The 22,032-nt window shown below is 34.2% G+C and overlaps 1 protein-coding gene across 1 annotated transcript; it reads right to left on the reverse strand.

Annotated features, from left to right (window-relative positions):
* Positions 1–466: 466 nt before the first annotated feature.
* LOC127852138 (uncharacterized) lies at positions 467–12,766 on the reverse strand. The gene is made up of 6 exons (XM_052385963.1): positions 12,535–12,766; positions 4,458–4,487; positions 3,664–3,954; positions 2,628–2,892; positions 1,979–2,057; positions 467–1,815 (listed from the first exon to the last, which is right to left on the reverse strand). Exons 1-6 carry the CDS (start codon positions 12,587–12,589, stop codon positions 1,792–1,794), a joined length of 744 nt encoding a protein of 247 aa, XP_052241923.1. The 5' UTR covers positions 12,590–12,766; the 3' UTR covers positions 467–1,791.
* Between the last annotated feature and the right edge of the window lie 9,266 nt (positions 12,767–22,032).

The raw sequence follows: 22,032 nt of genomic DNA on the forward strand, positions 1-22,032 counted from the left end.
GGCCTTTTGCCCTGTGACTTACACATGTACCTTTAAACCGATAGCAAAGCTTATCATTTCAAATACCTTTTCTAAATCGTATGCACCATGACCCGCATAATATGTGCTTAGTAGCAAACTGACTGCATGTAACCCCCCAAATTCCACTTCCGTTTAGGGTTATGTAACACTTAAATTGTTTTGCGAGTTTTACAGTTTGCAAATGTGTTGACCATCTTTATAAATTTCACGCGTCTTTAATCCGCTATTCGCAACTTTTTGACAATAAGTCTGAGGTGCAATAAACCGGACCCGAGCGGTTTAGAGAGGTACAATTACGTATTGAATGACCTAATTTTGATCCAAAGAATGACCGGTATTCGGAATTTAGGCGATTCCGGTCTTGAGGAGATAATTTACGCATGGTTTTATAGGGAATAAAATCGGACCGGACAATTTGTCCGGTTTAGAGAGGATTCCAGTATAGAGAGGATCCGGTTTAGAGGGTTTCCACTGTACATAAATAATAACGTTCTTCTGTTGTTTTTTCATGCACGCGATCTCCTTGATTTAAACAAACATAATTTATATTTTTACTGTGTTTGATATTGGTAGTTAAATGAGATGCGATAATTGTATGAGAGATAATAATTGTCTCGTTTACAATAGTTGTCGAAAAGAGGATTATTGAAGGAAATACGATAGTTGTAAACTTGAAGGAAGATTATTGAGATGAAGAAGTGTATGTGATACGGAAGTTGAATGCGATACGATAGTTATATGATATACGGAAAGGGTAGGAGATATGAGATATGGATGTTTAATGAGATGCGGATGTTGTATGAGATACGGAAGTTGTATGAGATACGGAAGGTGTATGAGATAGGGAAGTTGTATGAGATACGGAAGGTGTATGAGATACGGAAGTTGCATGGGATACAGTGCGTGTTTGATTTGAAAAGTTTTCTAGTAATTCTGTTTAATATACAATTTTCTAATATATCTTCATAGTTAATATTCTAAAATGACAATTGTACACCTCTTCAATTCCATTTCAGTGCTGATGTGTTCCTTCACGGAAAGGTATTGGTCCACTTTAAATTTAAACAAGAGCCACATTTCAAACACATTCCTATCAAATCAACACTCAACTGATGTGCAATGTCAAATAAAATTTTCACTGTTTAGAACACAAGTTGACAATATCCATTTTTCAGAGCTACCTATCAGAGTTTCCAGTTTAAAACATACGTCAAACATGTTAGGTATTATATCAAAATTAATTTAACATTCCTCTACATATATTCTATATCTTCGTGTAACTGTCATGGCTAATGTGACACAGGCTAGAATCAATGGTAGTGTCCTGTGTGGATCAAACACTTATGTAGGTAAACTTATTCCATACACACTTATATTTTAACTATCTTTCTTTTCTTTTCTCAAGCATACAAACGTTCGCCGTAGTTAATATATAAAGTAAAATATAATACAATCTCAAGTACAATTTTCCTGGTTAAATATTCACTTCAATGTGAATAATTAATCTCGCTGATTTCAGATTATCAACTCCTCCACACGAAGAACCTTATTTGGATAGAATTGTTGTTTAACTCAAATGCATTATACTGTCGGTCTGTGGTTGTGTTCTATAATTGCCTTGATTACATAGCGGTCATAGTCATGTTTACATCAGAGACGCTGGAATATGTGTGCTTCGTATCTTCTAGAAGATTACCCCCATAAGGTCCATGTACGAGGATATCATAATTTGGATTTTGTTTTTTCACGTTTGCTTCGGTCATTGCCTCTTTATGTTTCGCAGCCCGCCGATATCTATAATAAATCATGTACATAATTGTACCTGTAATATTTATTCGATCAATGTAAAGCCATTCAAATTCGCATTAATGTAAATATTTATATCAAAGTATATCTAATGCAAAATCGTCTTAAGTAATGTAGATTTTTTTAACACTAGGAGACTTTATCTTAATACCTGATAAGAACAGCGACCAAAGCGATAATTACAACAAGTTCTACCGCAGCAAAAGACCATCCAACAGCAAAAGCAACAACTGAAAGGACAATTTAAAAAATACATTGAGCTAATATCCGACACTGGAACCGAAATTATACACTCATATCGCTTTGATATTCCACAAGTTGGACTGCTCTTGAATATGTTTAGTGATTAATCGCTCTAGCAGTTATGTTTTACGGGACACATGCTCAAAAGACTTATCTAAAAACTGACACAATTCAGATAAAAAAAAACAGAATTAAAACTGATAACAAAGGTGCATTGCTGTAGCATATATAAAATTGACTGACAAACTATATGATAACAGCAATACCCTTCCTTGTAAGTATTAAGAAGATAAGCTCAGCACGACATATACACTCAGTAACAATGTTTAACATTCAATAGAAACGAAATACGATGATGGGACATCACATTTGCTCTTAGGTGCATTCAAATTAGCTTTAGTTAAAGATTCACAGGGACGTGGAAGAATAGTTGTTGTTGAAAAAGATTTGGTGGGTATTATTGTCTGTTCAAACTATACAACCCAATGTGGATATTTTTAATGCCTGTCGTGTCTGGCTTTTTGAAGACGTCAGGTGGGTAGTAATTGATGTTGTACCGCTTGTTTTGTAATCGCTTGACTGGCTTTCTCCTGTAGAGGCAGTAGTTACGTGAAACGCACTTGTTACATTTGCATTTGTTCCGGATGCATCTGTGTAACGGTGACGTCGGATATGATGTCACTATCACATACGTCGTATTCATGTCCGGAGATGGAGTGGTTGATTCAGAAACGACATTTGTCACTGATGGGTGCAGGAAAGACATAGTTGTTACGGTGTCTAATTTACATTGTATACTAAATCTTGCGTCTTCTGGCTGTTCTGCAAACATGAACAAAATAATTTATCATTAAATGTTCTAACTAAGCACCGATATATAGTAATGCATAGGAAAATAACGCATTTTTATATTATTTGTTTAATAAAACAAAATAGTGACATTAACGAAATTCTAACGTAATAAAGCAAATCAGACACGTTATATAAGGCATTACGATATGATACATTTAATTAAAAAAAGATCATAACAAGTCATCGAACATTTTAACAAACATAAAAACGTGTATCCTTATGACAAATTCTTCTCATATTGTAGAGAAAATGTGTTCGATATTCATATCAATAATTTCATATGGTATAAACAATCAGTTATATAAAATAAGAATATAAAAAAAGTTATACGTTTTCATATAAAATACGTTTATACATTCCACCATATTCATTTAAGTACTACAAACAATAATCAAGTCAAAATTCTTAGAATAAAACGTGGACGTATTAATACATTGCAAGAGCACCACTGTCGCATAGATGTGTGCACATACTATTGAGTAACGATATCTCTGTTTATCGTCTTGTACAGTCTGTTTATAATAATTATTAGCTGAAGTTAAAAAAACGTTTACTGACAAATTTAAACAAGATAAGGGTCATTTTATGTAAATTTGTCTTCGTAACGTATGGACTTTTTGCTAAAAAGTTATGGAAAAAGATGTCCACTGTGTTCATAAAAGTGTCGGCTTTACTTGCCGTAAATATGGCATATAACTAGTGCACCAAATAAATTGCATTTTGTCAATCATATTTACTTACCAATTTTTACAACCATGCACCAATCACGAAACGCGCCATAATTGTAAGTCATTCTTGTTGATTCATTAAGTGTTGGCAGCAATGACCCAGGTTTACACGTAAAGTGATTTTTTTGAATAGAAATGTGTATTCCGCAATCGGTAAAATCATCAACGTAATAGTTGAATGCTAAGTTAGTAGGTTTATCAAGTTTGATGTCACAGAAACACTGCTGGAACTCTTCCGATGAAGTATGTTTTAAACGAACGATTGATACGTTATATATACCAGCTGCTGAACATACGTTAACATCTGCAAAGAAACAATCTTAGCATATTCAAATTGTGTACATATTATATGTATATTTATACGACATGAGTCATTGATTACATCGATTCTTCAATCGCATGTACAAGTATGCGGGGTACACGAGAAGTACATTTGAATTGTAAATACATGTAAGTAAAGAAGTAAGTACATATAATGAGTCATCATGTTTCAATTAAAAACATTCGGAATCTTAATATTGAAAGCACGCAGTTTAAGTTTCAGTTGTTAGATAAAAATTGACATTGAAAATAATGTTTTCGTGATATTGATTTTATTTATAAAAAAAATAACATTCGACTATTTATATTTATGTATACGAATAGCTGTTAATGTTTATGCTACATGTTTTCCATTTCTTAAATTACATCAATGAAATCACTAGGAAACATGTGGCAAACATACCATGCATTATCATTACGCTAAATGGGTTTGTTTTTGTTTTCCAAATAAACAAAAGTAGTAGAATGCTAACTATGACAACTTACCAGGTGATACGTCAGGACAGTAAGTGCTCTCTGTAAAACGAATTTTGCTCTTTAAATAAAATTTAATTATGGCTTGAATGTATTATTTGGTATTAAACTGTAGTAGGTTATTCCTTAATTTTTAATACAAAGGTGTCATACTTGCAAAGTTGCATTAACGTCATGTGTACCAATGGCCAAATGTAACTATTAAAAGACGAATGCATAAGATAATATCCTTTTTGTTACATTACACTATTGAATTAAGGTAGTTGAAAAAAAATTCTTCCGTATTATTACAGAACAGTTTACAGTCACACAGGCGCGTAGCTAAAAACATCCGCAAGCATGTGAAAGTCAACATAAATTATCTGAGTGTATACATTTGCTCGTATGATTATTTGACTTTTATAGCAGATACAATGCAATTTTACATTCATACATACCCAAAAGCAATATTTTTATACTAATTTTTTAGTTGTGTATGTTAAATTTCAATTTACATTCAAAACTGTTTAAGAAACATATGTTTGTGTCGAATAGTATGAATTAAAATGTAACCGCTATAAATCATAAATTGATGATCAAGTGCGTTTCCTCTGACCATAATTTACTTTGGGTAAAAATGATTCCTCCAAAATGTTGAAACGAGAAAGACTTTATAATGTGTGTCAATTATAAGCAATAGCCCACAATACTTATATATAAGAAAGGCGTTTGTTTATCGTCATTTATCGTTTTAATGTTTCAAGAATTGTAAACATATTTATTTTTTAATTTATTTGAGTACGAAAGGAATTAAGGTAAAAAGTGGGATTATATTTTAACTTATTGGTTATTGTAAGTTCAATATGTAGTTATTTCGTTTCAACGAGTTTCTTGGTCGTTCGCTAGAGAAACATTGACTTCGTTACCACGAATTATTCGCTCGTTCTTACTTGTTACTATTTGTTTCAACTTGTGACTTAGGCATGAAAACTAGTTGCTAAGTGGTGGGGACGATTAATTTACTCGTGTTTACCAAATACATAAAAATACATAATATGTCACATCGATGCCACCGTGCGTCTGCAAGGCTTGGTTTTCGCCCGGAAGTTGATAATTAAAGCGCAGTTTTCATACGGCTAGCCATTTTAATCATATAAAAAATAACACTTTATCTGACGCTTCTATACTACCCATTTAATGAGATGTTCAACCATGGTCACTTATGCTGTTATTTACATTCTATTTCGCTACAGACTCAGTTTGCGCGTTGAGAACAGCGATTACGTTGATTAACCCTACCACTTTAACAATGCAAGATGCTACCCGACATCAAAATATTTTATTCTACTGGTTTTAAGTGGTCATTTGGTGTGGCCTTTCAAGCTCTGAACAAGGCCAAAGCGTATCGGCTCGTCTGAGTCCTTCATATTCAAACTTTATAATTGTCTCATTCGTATACATGCATACATAATTATACATACACATAAACAAATAATCACATAAAACATGCATACGACCATTCTATTGAAGAATTGTTAGAGACATACTTATTGAAGATTACATTGCTTTAAGACTACTACATATTTACGCAAGGTATTAAAAGTTAGATCACCATCGCTAATCGTTAATTAAAAATGCTAGATTGATGCATTTGTAAAATACTGAGAGTTGTAAATCTGGCCCTAATGCGCGTATAAAAAAAAACATTATAAAATAACGAATATACATTTCACATGAAGGTCACGACGTTTCACATCTTTTTATGCAATTGTCTTTCACAAGTAAACAAATGTCAATAATATGCGTACATATAAATCAAATTTGTGCATTACATTGATCTACTTTTTTATACCGTTCAACTGCAAACCAAAACATAAATTTAAAAAGACGGATTTGGCGATATCATGTATATTTTCAGGCTGTTACGAGACATAGATTATGCACGAATGATTGTATTTTCAGAACTAGTATTCTAGTTGTTAGCTTTCTAAATAATCACAGTGAAATCATTGGACGTTAAGAGTTTAGCGTTTAGCGTATTGCAGGTAAGAATTGAGCTTTGGAGAAAAGCAGTTGATAATAAAATAAAATTAATACAAAAAGAAACTAACAATTAAAACTTTAAGTAAATCGTTACAAAAGTCCTACTTTACTTTGACTACGACGACGACTACTACTACTACTAACACTTCTACTACTACCACTACTACTAGCAACAGCAGCAGTAGCAGTAGCAGTAGTAGTAGTAGGAGGAGAAGGAGGAGCAGTAACAGCAGTAGCGATTGTAGTAATAGTAGTAGTAGTAGTAGTAGTAGTAGTAGTAGTAGTAGTAGTAGTAGTAGTAGTAGTAGTAGTAGTAGTAGTAGTAGTAGTAGTAGTAGTAGTAGAAGTAGTAGTAGTAGTAGCAGTAGTAGAAGTAGTAGTAGAAGTAGTAGTAGTAGTAGTAGTAATAGTAGTAGTAGTAGTAACAGCAGCAACAACAACAACAGCAGCAGCAGTAGGAGTAGTAATAGTAGTACTAATAGTAGTGTGTTATGTTATATCAGAGCCTTGCCTGCTTTGACCAGCTATATATATGCGTACATAATATTTACACATGTTACGCAAATTTTGATTGGCTGACTAACTCGGGATCTCGAGATAGAGAAAATTATCTTTAGTTTAATAATTTTGCCTTTATTTACTGCACCGCTCTTTTTTAATAGCACTCCGCTTTTATTTAGTTTTGCACTCCTCTTTTTTCTATCTCGCGGCCACGGCATAGCTAACGCGTGGCCACGAGATAGAAAAAAGAGGAGAGCAATTTAAAAAAAGAGAAGTGAATGTCACCTCTATGCCACCTTAAATATGTCTTTGCGTTCTTTTTTTAATCTTGCCACTAGTAAAAAGCTGTAAAAATAACTAAATTATTCACAATTATTTAGCCGTTTTTTCGTGTCAAAATATTTGTCTTTATCAAACGATGATCTTAAAAGTTGAACTAAATATTATTGTATGGTTGTTATATTTCCGCAGTGTCATTTTACGCTCTTAAAAGAATTATATAAAGCAAAAAATGGTTGGGTAATGAAAATGTATAGATCTGTCAAATTCAGCAATTGTATTTTAATAAGCACATAAGGAAATTTCCTTTGCGTTAAGTATATGGATGTATCAAAGGATTTTATTGTAAAACATGTAAATATCAAAAGCTGTCTTACTAAACATATTACTGTTTTTTCGTTTCATCGCCTCATGATTTAAAAATTTATATTTAAATCTAAGAATGATAAATTGAAAGCAACGCTACAAGGTATTGTATGGCTGAGTAAACTTCAGTATTTGTATGCGTGGGAATGAATAACCGATGATTTAATGGTATACCACACTTATAATATTGCTTCCTTCAGTCTGTATCTTTTATATTTATAAAACGAGGTATTAAATACTTTGTTTAGTATTTGAAGATAAAATATTGAACACTATCAGAGACAAGATCCCTTATATTTATTTAATAGAGACTTATTGAATAAGTATCTCATTATAGTTTAACGCATGTGTTGTCATCTACCATTTATCGAAAGGAATGAACGATACGAAGCAGTTATTATTTATTAAATAGTTACAAATCGCTAATTCTCATGTTATCCCACTCGGTATATAAACTCAGTATATAAATATTAAATATTATGTTTGAATGCCTTTGACATTTAAAATATCTATTACATCTACTAAACATATAAGTCTTGACACATCGAGTAAATGACATTATAACATACGAAGTATTCATTAAATCTAATGCTCATTAGAGCTGTAACGATTTGGTTCGATGCATCGAAAAACCGGTTCAACGCCGCCGATTCGATTTCGATACCAATACTGCTAATTTCAATTCGATTCACTGCAATCCCGATCAATCCGCATTTTAAACCTTACTTTCCAAATCCGTCGTCTAGACTTTCTTGCCATTTGTAATACGTCCTGTTAATGGTCAATAGCCAGTATGGCATCCAATGAATGAATAAATAACAAACTGAGCATTACATCAGCTGAAAAACGCACCGTCAAAATTAAAATAAAAAGTATGGAAACATTTGGGATTTCGCGAAGGTTCTGATGCAAAGGCAATTTGCAAAACGTGTTTTGTTAACGAAAGTTACCCTAAATCTGGAAGCACTACAACTTTGAGGCAACATTTAAAGAGAAAACACTCTGTGATATTTCAGATGTTATTTGTATCACCTACATTTTGATAACAGAAAGTTACTGTTACTTAATTATATCCATGTGATGTTTTGATCTCATTTTTTCCTCAATATATATGGTTTGTTAACTAAATTGTGTGCATTCTGTTAAGAAGTCAACTGGAAGTTGTTTATTTACTTATATGTTGTTGTTTGTTTTTTCTTCTGTTAAACACATGTCATACATTGTGCATTTTATGTTATTTAAGAATAACTCAACAGGAAGTTTTGTTCAATAAATGTTTTACGTATAAAACAATGTTGCGTTTTTAATTTTATTTTAAAAACTTAAACACTTTAAATGTACAACATAATAAGTTTATTACAAATACCATACATATTAATTCATGCCCTGGACAAACCAAGCATGAAATAGTTTGCAAAATAAGCAGCAAATAGGTTAATTTGAATCGAATCGAAAATAATCGAATCGGACTATTTGGTATCGAAATCGAATCGAATCGAATGATGGGTGAATCGTTACAGATCTAATGCTCATGGTGTTATCGTTCTTTCATACAAGGGTTGATACAATTAACATTTAACATACAAGTGAAAAAGGTAAAACATAGATTGCGAATATGCGGATAGGATAGATTTCACCACAACGCTGAACACTTATCAATATTGAAGACAAAACGTCCAATTAAATGTTTGTTTGGAGTAAGGAGTAACACAAGTTCTTCAAAATTATATCGAATCCATTTTACAGTTGTGAGTACATACACACATTATTTGATTTAAATCGCACAGCTAACCTTTATCTTCTAAGGATAACATACAAAGTGTTTCAGCATTTCATTTAATTTTGAGTTCTCCAAATTGTGTATGTGGAACTAAAAATGTATACATTGTTCGTACATTCATCAGATGTCGTTTCACGAAGTGAGTGACACAAAGTAAATATAGCTTCATATTCTTATTCTAAACATAAGACCCAATAAAACTAAACATTTGTATATTCTTATCAATATACTTAATTAAAAACAAGTAGGCTTGCTTAACGCATAAGACAGCGAAAACTACCTATTTTCGGTGATCGTTCGACGCGATATACTTTTCTCTGCACGCATTTCCGAAAATATCGTCAATAATGTCATATTTCATTCTACAGACTCGTTTGCAGTTCTAAGAGCTTTTGTTTGGTTATATGAGTGTAATTGGTTTAAAACCTTTAGTACCATGAGGTCGTTATACATGCTCTATATTAATATTGAAATTGTGAACACCAGTCCTTAACTAACGTTTCCTGAAGTTTGGAGTCCTCTATTTGCTTAAAATGTCATTGTATAAAATCTCAATTTGATCTTAGATTATAAATCATTTCCTCAAACATTTATAATAATTCAAACAAAACACTTATGGACTTGAAATGGAATGCGTGTTCAAATGTATTCACCGTAGTAATCAATATGACCGTTAAGTTTGGAATTGAACTGTAAGAAGCGTAGCTCAACCACGTCCATTTCACATATAATAGAAGTTTCCGTCAATTCCATCTTATATCCACCCATCTCTAATTCTGGGTTATATAATTTACGTGTAAAGGGGCAATAGTGTGTTCAAAGTGTGACACAATCAAAATTGTAAGCTTATACACAGTACACTATTGCAGTGGAAATTAAAATTTTAAATATATATATATCAAACATTATAAACCATCCCTGTGACAAAGTAGCAAACGTTTGAGTGCAGATCAATAGCAGGTATTATTGAAATTAAATACTCACAACTCATCTTTAATTTTACTATTTCAATACGAGCTAGTATGTAATCATGATTACTTCGAGTTCAAATCATACAAGTTTCCTTTATTGATCAAATGCATATTTTAAACGTGGAAACAAAATATACAACTAGATAAACATTTTCCCAAATAAAATATCATAAACCGTACCTGCTTGTTTAAGTGACGTCCAAAACAGGAAACACAAAATGCACAATGTTGTCATTATTTTGCCTTTATTCTTTTACTTATATTGCGAAGCGGTAATGCTTAACCAGGAGTCGGCCAGTTGTGTATTTTAAAATAACCGTTCAAAACTAATTATATTAAAAATTAAAGTTACTACAATATTTTACTTCCTCAATTGCGTGAACACAGAATAGCCTATAATCATGATGTTATTGGTAAAATGCGTAGGCAGTTTGTCTACGTGTTTATTCACACGACCGAGAAGATTCGCGGTCTGTTGAGTGCAAATAAAGGATTGCGTTTGTATAAGAAGCAGGTTCTTTAAATATTTGATGGTTTATTGACCATGGTGTATTTGAATAAAATGTTGGTGAAGTGGGGACTTGCAAAGGCATTTTACATTCACGAATATATAAATCACAAAATATTATTAGTGATTTAGCCAAAGTGCTGAATAGCATGTATAGACATGCGCGTTAAACATTAATCAAATTGTTCATATGATTTTAATTTATTGCTAATGGTTGTATTTATCTAATTCAATAAAGTTAATTCTTATTCATAAAAAAAAGTTCAGTTTAAAGTGGTATTTTCATTCGTCGCATTTCTATTTACCGCAATCTATTAGCCCACCCGCATGTTGCTTAATGCCATCTGTTGAACCGTTAAGTCATAACTATAAACTTCAATATAGTAAATTGAAACTGCTTACGAGACTTAGGACTATTTAGACAATAACATACGACTGACATCTAAATTCAGTCCTCTGCCGATATAACGGCCCGGGTCTCTTTGGTCCCTTCCGCCTCAGCTCTGTCGTATGTTCTCGTTTGTATTACACATTATCCTACTTTATTCCTCCTTTAAAATTGACTACAGAATCAGCTTTATTTCGTATTTTAATTAAACTGATTAAGTTTATGGCATATCCCGTTTGACGTATGTTCTGTGACGAAACACTTAAGTCTAGGCAAGACTATCCGAAATTTCCAGACATCGTTTCGGACATTTCGGGTGTTTTAATGTAAAGTCTATTTTTTGTGAAGGCATCGTTTGAATCTAAGTTGCATTTCCGATTGTGTATTTATCACGAATATTTGAAAACTTCTATGGGAATAAACAAACACGCTCGGACCTGTCATTCGATTTTGTGAAACGTTAGTTTGCCCATAGTGGTAAGCATTCGGTGTACACGTTTCTACACAATAGCGGTTTTTAATTGAATAAAGATTAATTGACAGAAGAAAACAAATTGAATGTACGGTACGTTGTATTTGTATTGTTATAAGCGTTAAATTTGTCATAAGGTTAATTTACCTCATTGTTGTGTATATAATTTTGTGTGATGACTCATTCTTATTTAAGCTTACAAGAGATGTGTTTGTCAGAAACACAATGCCCCCTATTACGCCGCTTTGTTTGACCTCAAAATTTTAATGAATATAATTAGGTTAAATACAAGTTATCATTGTTATTTCGTCACGACATAACCACATATTATAACAAAGAGGCAAATATGTTTGATATCGAAAGTGAATTGTGTGTGGTGTAAGGCTACGTTGTAAACATATGTAGTTCCTTGTATATAACAACTAAATGTTTTATTGATGTTATAAAAGTATTATAACGTACAACTATTTGTCACAGAACGATATACTGATTTGAAAAATGAATATTTGATCAGCTGTTATTTTTGGAACGTGGAGTAATACACTGCCCTTGGTTACACTACAGTCATAATCGAAGTACGACAAACACTCATGAAAAACTAATTTTGTTCGTGCGTTTCGTTTTCTAAGCCTCACATGATAAACCTGATCTAAATTCAACACTAACCTATTATTTTCTGTATTTCAATACGTGCAAATATGTAAATATGATTATTTCACATTAAAATCAAATAAGTATTTTAAATATAAAAAATACACAAACTATTTAAACATGTTCCCAAATAAAATTTCATAAACCGTACCTGCTTGTTTAATTGAAGTCCAAAACAGGAAACTTAAAATGCACAATGTTGTCATTATTTTGCCTTTATTCTATCTTTTACTTATATTGCGAAGCGATAATGCTTAACCGGGAGTCGGCTAGTTGTGTATTTTAAAATAAACATTCAAACTAATTATATGTAAATTTAACTGCACTACAAAATTTTACTTCCTGAATTGCGTGAACACAGAATAGCATATAATCACGATGTAGAGCTTCGCGTTCTGCTGAGCGCTAAGAAAGGACTACGTTTATATAAGGATCAGGTACTTTAAATATTTGATGGTTTATTGAAAGATGTGTATTTGCATAAACATTTGGTAAATATGGGGCATATAGAGGCATTATACATTCACGAATATATAAATCCCAAACTGTCATCAGTGATTTAGTCAATCTTCAAACTGCTGAATAGCATGTATAGACATGTGTTTTAAACATGAATCAAATTGTTCAGATGATTTTAGTTTATCGTTTATAGGTTTATTTATTTAAATCAATAAAGTTTATTCTTATTAAAAAAAATACGTTCAGCTTTAAGTGTTATTTTCAATCGCAGTTCCGTTAACCGCAGATAATATATTAGCCCACCGCATGTTGCTTAATGCCAGTTACTGAACCGTGAAGTCATAAGTCTTAACTGCAATATGGTTAATTGAAAGTGCTTACGAGGCGTAAGAATATTTAGACAAGAACATACGACATACGTCTAAAATCGGTCCGCTGCCGATATAACGGCCCAGATGCCTTTGGTCATTTCCGGCGCAGCCCTGTCGTATGTTTTCGTTAATATTACACATCATCCTACTTTATTTATTCTTTAAAATTGATTACAGAACCAGCTTTCTGTCGTATTTTAATTGAACTGATTACGTTTATGAAATTGCTCGTTTGGCGTATTTTCTGTGACAACTAAACACACACGTTAAGCAAGACTATCTGGAATTTCCAGACATCTTTTCGTACATTGTCGGTGTTTAAATGTAATGTCATTTTTTGGTTGAATCATCGTTTGAATCAAGGTTATATTGTCGATAAACGGTTTATCACGAATATTTAAAATATTTATATGGGAATAAACAAACCTTCTCTGGCATGTCATTCGATTGTGTAAATCATGTGTTTTGTCATAGTGGTAAGCATTTGATGTAAACGTTTCAAGAGAATAGTGGTTTTTAAATTTGATAGAGATTAATGGATAGAGGAAAACAAATTGAATGTGCGAAACGATGGATGAAATTTAAGTTTTAAAGAGTGTTAAGTGCTTTGATTTATATCGGCATAGTGGGAGAAAGTTATATGTGACTAGTTATTTAGTTCTTTTCAACAACAAAATGATGATAAAACATGACAAGAAAGAGAAAAGACAGAAATAGTAGTGGGAGTGCGAGCGGGGAAGTAAACAAAGCTTCAAAGCCAAGAGGCCCCTCTGAAGATATTGAAGCTAGTATTCCGGTGAGTGACATTTTAAGTAAAGCTAGTGCTGTTTTATTTCCGGATACGAACTTCCCAGATGATAACACGTTTGATTTGACGCCAGGGAATAACTCTTACTGTAAACAAATCAAGTTCTCAAATATGGCGGACGGAGGCCGCGAGCCGACGAACAAAGACTTGATGGACTGTATGAACACATAAGGCGTTAGAATAAGATCAATGGAAAGGACACTAAGTGTTTTGGATAACCTTGAATGTAAAGTTATGGACTTTGATAAAGAGATGAAGAAGATTTGGTTAGCGTTGGACGACCGCATTTAACACACCGACGCGCGAGTGATTTCACTTGAAGAGAGGGTGGAGTCCGCAGACGTCGGGGCGGCACAAATGGCCGAGAAGGTGGCCATGCTGGAGAAACAGCGAGAAGAGCTTCGGGACGACGTTGCGTACCTAAAATCGCAATCCATGCGGAATAACTTAGTGTTCGCCAATATTAAAGAAGACAACTCCTTCGGCAACGAGACGGCGGAAATCATGGAAACTAAGTTACGTACACATTGGACGGAAGGTATTACGGTCCTCCTTCCTAAAAAAGGTTCCAAATCCGATGTTAGTAATTACAGAGTATTACGTTAGTGAGCTGTTTTTCAAAATTATTCATGACTGTTATAAATAAACGTGTTGAAATTATCTGTACAAAACATCATTTCAGACGCCGAATTCGGATTTCGAAAAGGACGATCCACTACTGACGCAATATTTATTTTGTAATCTTTGATAAATCATTATTTATTTAACAACAAACGTTTGTATGTTATTTTTGTCGATATGATAAAATGCTTTGATACTATCTATAGAATGCTTTATTGTTAAACGTGTTTAATGTGGAATTCAAGGCAAAATATTAAGAATTGTGAGAGATATTTACCAAAACGTTCAGGCATGAGTAAAATTATTATCTTCATTTTCAGATTACTTTAGCTATGCTGTTGGCTTGCGTCAATGATAAGTTATGTCCCCTTTGTTGTTTTCTATCTTTGTAGAGGATCTTTAGTTGCTTTTGCAAAATAATATTGATTCAGGTTTGCAATTAGATGGCATTGTTTTAATTTTATTACTTTTTGCAGACGACATAGCCATTGTGAGTAAATCACCAGAAGAAATCCAGAACCATTTAGATAATTTATATACTTATTGTAATACATGGGGACTGAAAGTAAATATTGAAAAGACAAAGATAATGATTTTACGAAAAAGATGCGGATTATTGCCAAATTAAAAGTGGACATACAATAGCCATGTTATAGAAACTGTAAATGATTTTAATTATTAATGTGTTGTTTTTAATTATACAGGCAGTTTTAATATAAATCAAGAACATTTGATTGGCAAAGCTCTTTAAGTATTTAATTCATTGTTTTGTAAATGTCAAGATTTAAAGCCAAAAATTATATGTCAGTTATTTGATGCATCCGTCCGAAAACGCCCGCCCGCCCGCACGCCCAACCGCCCGCCCGCCCGCCCGTCCGTCCGTCCGTCCGTCCGTCCGTCCGTCCGTCCGTCCGTCCGTCCGTGCGTCCGTCCGTCCGTGCGTCCGTCCGTCCGTGCGTCCGTGCGTCCGTCCGTCCGTCCGTCCGTGCGTCCGTCCGTCCGTCCGTCCGTCCGTCCGTCCGTCCGTCCGTCCGTCCGTCCGTCCGTCCGTCCGTCCGTCCGTCCGTCCGTCCGTCCGTCCGTCCGTCCGTCCGTCCGTCCGTCCGTCCGTCCGTCCGTCCGTCCGTCCGTCCGTCCGTCCGTCCGTCCGTCCGTCCGTCCGTCCGTCCGTCCGTCCGTCCGTCCGTCCGTCCGTCCGTCCGTCCGTCCGTCCGTCCGTCCGTCCGTCCGTCCGTCCGTCCGTCCGTCCGTCCGTCCGTCCGTCCGTCGTCCGTCCGTCCGTCCGTCCGTCCGTCCGTCCGTCCGTCCGTCCGTCCGTCCGTCCGTCCGTCCGTCCGTCCGTCCGTCCGTCCGTCCGTCCGTCCGTCCGTCCGTCCGTCCGTCTGTCTGTCTGTCTGTCTGTCTGTCTGTCTGTCTGTCTGTCTGTCTGTCTGTCTGTCTGTCTGTCTGTCTGTCTGTCTGTCTGTCTGTCTGTCTGTCTGTCTGTCTGTCTGTCTGTCTGTCTGTCTGTCTGTCTGTCTGTCTGTCTGTCTGTCTGTCTGTCTGTCTGTCTGTCTGTCTGTCTGTCTGTCTGTCTGTCTGTCTGTCTGTCTGTCTGTCTGTCTGTCTGTCTGTCTGTCTGTCTGTCTGTCTGTCTGTCTGTCTGTCTGTCTGTCTGTCTGTCTGTCTGTCTGTCTGTCTGTCTGTCTGTCTGTCTGTCTGTCTGTCTGTCTGTCTGTCTGTCTGTCTGTCTGTCTGTCTGTCTGTCTGTCTGTCTGTCTGTCTGTCTGTCTGTCTGTCTGTCTGTCTGTCTGTCTGTCTGTCTGTCTGTCTGTCTGTCTGTCTGTCTGTCTGTCTGTCTGTCTGTCTGTCTGTCTGTCTGTCTGTCTGTCTGTCTGTCTGTCTGTCTGTCTGTCTGTCTGTCTGTCTGTCTGTCTGTCTGTCTGTCTGTCTGTCTGTCTGTCTGTCTGTCTGTCTGTCTGTCTGTCTGTCTGTCTGTCTGTCTGTCTGTCTGTCTGTCTGTCTGTCTGTCTGTCTGTCTGTCTGTCTGTCTGTCTGTCTGTCTGTCTGTCTGTCTGTCTGTCTGTCTGTCTGTCTGTCTGTCTGTCTGTCTGTCTGTCTGTATTATTCTCTTTCTTTACACATCTAAATATTTGATATCGACATTCATTTAAGCTTTTGTTGCTGTTTTTTAACGGTCATAAATATAAATGCAGTTTTAATTTGAGCTTCAGTGCTCGCAGTTGGTGTTTTGGTGGGTGTTGTTGGAGTTTAAATGTAGTTGAAGCTGCGATGTTAATAAGAACTTCAAGTGTTATACTTGGTGCTGCGGTGTTTGTGGGTACATCGGTTGTTGGTTGTTGTGATGTGGTAGTAGTAACAACCTCGGATATTTGTGGTGCTGCTGCGAATGTAATATAAACCTCGGCGGTTGTTGTAGATTTCGCAGCGGTTGTAGTTAGAACCTCAGTGGTTGTAGTTGGTGATTCGGTAGTAACGAAGCATATGTTGCTGTGTTTGGTGATTTGGTGGAAGTAGGTATCTTTGTTGTTATTGATTGCATTCTGGTAAATGTATTGTTAACAGCGATGTTTAGTGAAACAATAATTTCTGCAACGTCGTATACAATAAGTAGTTTTCGTTAGCCCATGATTATTTTCTTGTAGGGTAAACTTTAATAAAAGCTTTTATAAAAGCTAGTCACAGAGTAACGATGTAATGGACAATTATATTATCAATTTGTTTTTTTCCGAGGAAGTCCACGTGCATACAGAGATGTACGCAACACATTTTTTATTCATGTGCTCATAAGTCCCATAAAGACAAATTAAAACAAAGGGCTGCAAAAGAAAAATATTTCTTGAAAATATTCGTAAGTTGGAAAATCCATTAATGTTACATACTCATAGTTGCAAACGACGGTCAATAAATCCTTTAAACCTGACGAATCTTAAAAGATAAAATAAGACATAAACATCCTTATATGTATGTTAGTATTTATAACAACAAAATACACTATGTACCTAAGTATTGCTTAAACATGTTCGTTATAGAACAGTGCCAGAATGGGCTGAGCTATATTTAAAATTACTCCCACGCAGTATAGTGCACAAAAAAATAGTAAAGGACCCGCGTTTCCCTGATCGTAAAATGATATAAATCTAGTACCTCATCGTTGGTCTCTTACCGATCGTGCGCGCTTGGTTTAAATATATTACTCTACAATAAAAAATGTTATACCATATGATTCGTGTAATAACCTGAAATTAAACTTTTGCTTATAATACATTTCTGTGTAGGCAATAAATAATGTGTTATAATGATGGCTGTATGTTTTACTCTATGTCTTACTGCCGAATCGATGCAAGCTGTATTTATTTCCTTGCAAATAATGTTGCTTTTCTGTCAAAAGTTATGTCTGTAGGCAACAACTAAATATAATCGATATGTAAGTGACTTCTTATACATAGTGCATGAATGGCTCACCTATGGATCTTCCTTTTTGTAGTTCCTTTACATAAGTTCTTTATTTATTGATGTTGCATATCTAAATGATTACTTTGTTGTTGTTGTTGTTGTTGTTGTTGTTCTGTCTTTATTTTGTGATGCTATTTACCATTTTCTTTTTTCTCTAATCATTACGAAATATTGCTGATTAATAACTGACGTTAATGCAATTTTATTAACCTTTATGCACAATGTCGTCGTTGTCTTTGATTCTTAACTTTGTCCCCTTTTTGTAACCACAAAGTCTTGTAGTATTTTCACCAGACTATTGCTTATTTGGGACGTCTAGTTTTGTCCATTTTTTTTATTATTATTTTTTTTTGTATACTACCTTCACATTCGTTAACTGTAAAATGATATCCTACTATAAGCGCTTTTAACAGCTGAGTAGCTGATTAAACACCAAAGATCACCTTCCCCACAACACCATTTCTTATAGTTTTTCTCTGACGGATTTCCCAATGTTCCATGAAACTGTAATGACACAATATATGTATATGCTCACCTGTTGTCACGATACATGTATGTTCATTGTATTATGTGACCTGTGAAACATAATAAAGATTTGTTCTGTTCTGGTAAGAGACTTCTGGACCTTTGCAGATCGCGTTGTGGTGATCCGGTGGAGGTCGCAGCCTTCAACAAGCATCCTCACCATTTCCGATTCTTGTCTCAGACGTGGAACCAGTCATAAAAACCGACAACGCTACCGGCTTTTGCATTCAGGCGGCTGTGGTATCCTGGAAATATAATATGAAATATCAAAACAAATGTGTATCTATATAAAAACAAATTAATGAACCATTTAATAATATCACATAGAATAAAGCATTTTTATTTCTTTCGGTTTAAGTCTTCAGAATTTAATGTAGCTAGTTTTATATCGTTAAAAGTTAAGAAACTATTTTAAAATGCGCAAGTAATTATCAGAACAGAACATTTTATTTAAGACTTGAATAAGTACATCGTCTTCGATAAATATACATGTGTTATACATAAAACAACATGACATAGCATTAAGTGAAAGAGTAATACATACTTATTAGTTAAACAATACATAGTCGGGAAAGTTATTCGGAGATGAACTGTGTTTCAGTTATTAACAAAATTTAGTGCATATCAGTTTTGAGCGTCCTTAACGAACTTACAAAGATTACTTATATCGGTCTTATTACATGAGGTCAAACGTTTTGTTAATTAAAATACAGGACGTTTAACATTGTAGTATAGTTTAATATACTTCTTTAAAATGAGCAAGTAATTATCAATAGGTGACAATAAGTGTCATTTTACACCATATGTGGGCTTTCTACTAATCCGTTATCAAAACAGATGCCGCAAACTGTGAATGACCCTTGACACTTGGATACCCGGTCTGATTGGCGAGTTTTTTGTTGTACATGCAAAATCTTTCAACTTTTTATATTTTAAACATTGCAAAAATAGTTTAAGAGGACTAGCCTCATCCTAATAATGTACTAAGCAAGCTACAAACCGATAATCATATAATATATTATGTACTTAATTCTATAGGTTAATTATATTAAATATTTGTCTTTAAGCAGTCACAATTCCATATGCGTATATTTTTTGTTTTAAATAGTTATTAAGAATAACGTTGTATTAAAAACTATATATTGTGTATGTTAGTTTTTTGACGACATATCAAAATGACATTGTTGTACGTTGACTATGTTGTACGATTATAACAATGCTCATGGGTCATTTTGACCTAACGCATTGTAGATATGTGTTATATCGGACTTGAATAAAACTTTCTTCGTCTTCTTATATAATTAATTTACTTACCTGTGCCACATTTGCGATGTTACTCGATTGCACCAGTCGCACTCTACTGCATGCTGGCGGGGCCGCAACACACAATAAATTAACTCTCGTGAAGAAATACGTATAATTTACACGATTTAAAAACACTATATTTCAAACGCAAAATATGTTTTTCAATAATTATATATATTATATATATTTGGCCGCCACGTAAGTTTACAACACCTTCATTACTCATTTGATACACTTTTAGATGCAAACAGAAAGTTCAGAGAAAAAAATAACTTTCTTGAACGGATCATTCCTACGTTATAATTGGCGATAATGATGCCAACTTTGATTACAAAATTAACGGCTTTTAATTAAAATACTAAAACATCAATTACTCAAGGAAAAATATTGTGACCTACGAACAATTCACATGCGATATTTGGCGATAATTTTGCCGACTTTGATTATTAAATTAACGGCTTTTAAGTACACTTATAAAAAAGTTAAGACCAGAATAAATATGACTATTTTATAGATATGATCATAATATTCAGCATAACTATTCAATGATAATAAACAAGAAATATCTTTTTAAAAAGATATACGGCGTAGATTGTGGAATGAGATGGTGAAAGGTAAAGAGTTCAATGAATGAGATCAAAGAGAGCGAATGTCTTTTTATGTTTTGTTCTTAGCTGCATCACACGCAGTACGGGATGTTACGCGGAGTTTTCGCGGCTTATTTTACATTATTACATATTGCTGGTCATAAACCTATAGATTCAAAACAGAAAACCAAAAGAATAATGGAAGTGAAATTAAAACATATGAGTCAACCGGCCACACGCGAAGTGTCAGTACATATTTTAAATATTTATACGCGCGTTCTTCGAACAAACCTGTTTTAGTGGTTTGTCAAGTATTGCTATTTGATTCGATTATTTAACAGTATCGAGAATCATTGCGCTCATGCTTAATACATTAGTCAATATGGTTGAATAATTGTTCTTAAATTAATCAAAAATAATATTTATCAATGAATTGTTGAAAACACATTAAGAATCTAATAAAAAATATTACATGGCCTTTCTGTTACACCATGAGGCCTTTTTGGTTCACTTATGCGGTCTTTTTGGTGCGGCCAGGCCTTTTTGGTTCACTTATGCGGGCTTTTTGGGAAGGCTTTTTTGGGAAGGCCTTCTTGGTAAACGGCCTTTCTGGTACTATTCCAGCAGAAATGGGTGGGGGATGGAAGAAGATTGATTGACTCGTTGAGCTGGAGGTTTTGCTAAACAAATTACAGAATGGTCAGTTTTGTAATCTGTGTCCCATTCCTTTGACAATATATAACATTTTTGTTCTATGAAAATACATTGTGGCGTCATTATTAAGTAACTACGGCCTTATTTCGTTGTCATGTTCTTATCATTTTCAATTCTCTTTTCAGCAATGAAAGTCAGTTTGGGCAGGCCGGTGAAGGTTAAAAACTTCCTAACCACTCTAAACATAACGCTTATTACAAATAGAAATCTTATGAAGATAGAGGCTCGTGCTTGGGAGGCCATCAAGAAAATCTCAACTGCGTCGTCTAACAAGTCTGCCATTGATGCTTATGAGAAAGAAATGGAGTAAGTGTAAAAACTAACTTTTAATACAATTTTATTGACTATTTTGGTGCCAAGTTTTAGTATTTTTTCTCATCAACTGTCTTCTTATTTCGTATTCCAGATGAACATGTAACATATAAATGATAATTGTTTTATTAAAGGCACTGTGTTCATAGTTTGGTAAAATTACATTTTTAAAAGATTTTTGGTTAAAACCCCAGGGCAGGCATATTATTAAAAATATGTGTGATGGTTATTATAAATATTAAAAGCTATTCCAAATATTACAATTTTTAAAAATGAATTAATTACTTTTAGTAATAAATCTTTTGAAGGAGCATAGGTATATTAAAATTCTGAGCTATTCATATAAATGGTGAATTCTTTTCACAAGCGATAATTTGAGTCCAACGACTTGTCAATATGTAATGTGCTTGTTTTTCTCATAACCAACGATCATATAAGGCGTCAGAATGAAACTTAAAGGGGAATTATAAAATTCATGAAATAAGCATTGT

The sequence above is a fragment of the Dreissena polymorpha genome, chromosome 12 (genome assembly GCF_020536995.1).
Source record: "Dreissena polymorpha isolate Duluth1 chromosome 12, UMN_Dpol_1.0, whole genome shotgun sequence".
Classification (NCBI taxonomy): Eukaryota; Metazoa; Mollusca; class Bivalvia; order Myida; family Dreissenidae; genus Dreissena; species Dreissena polymorpha.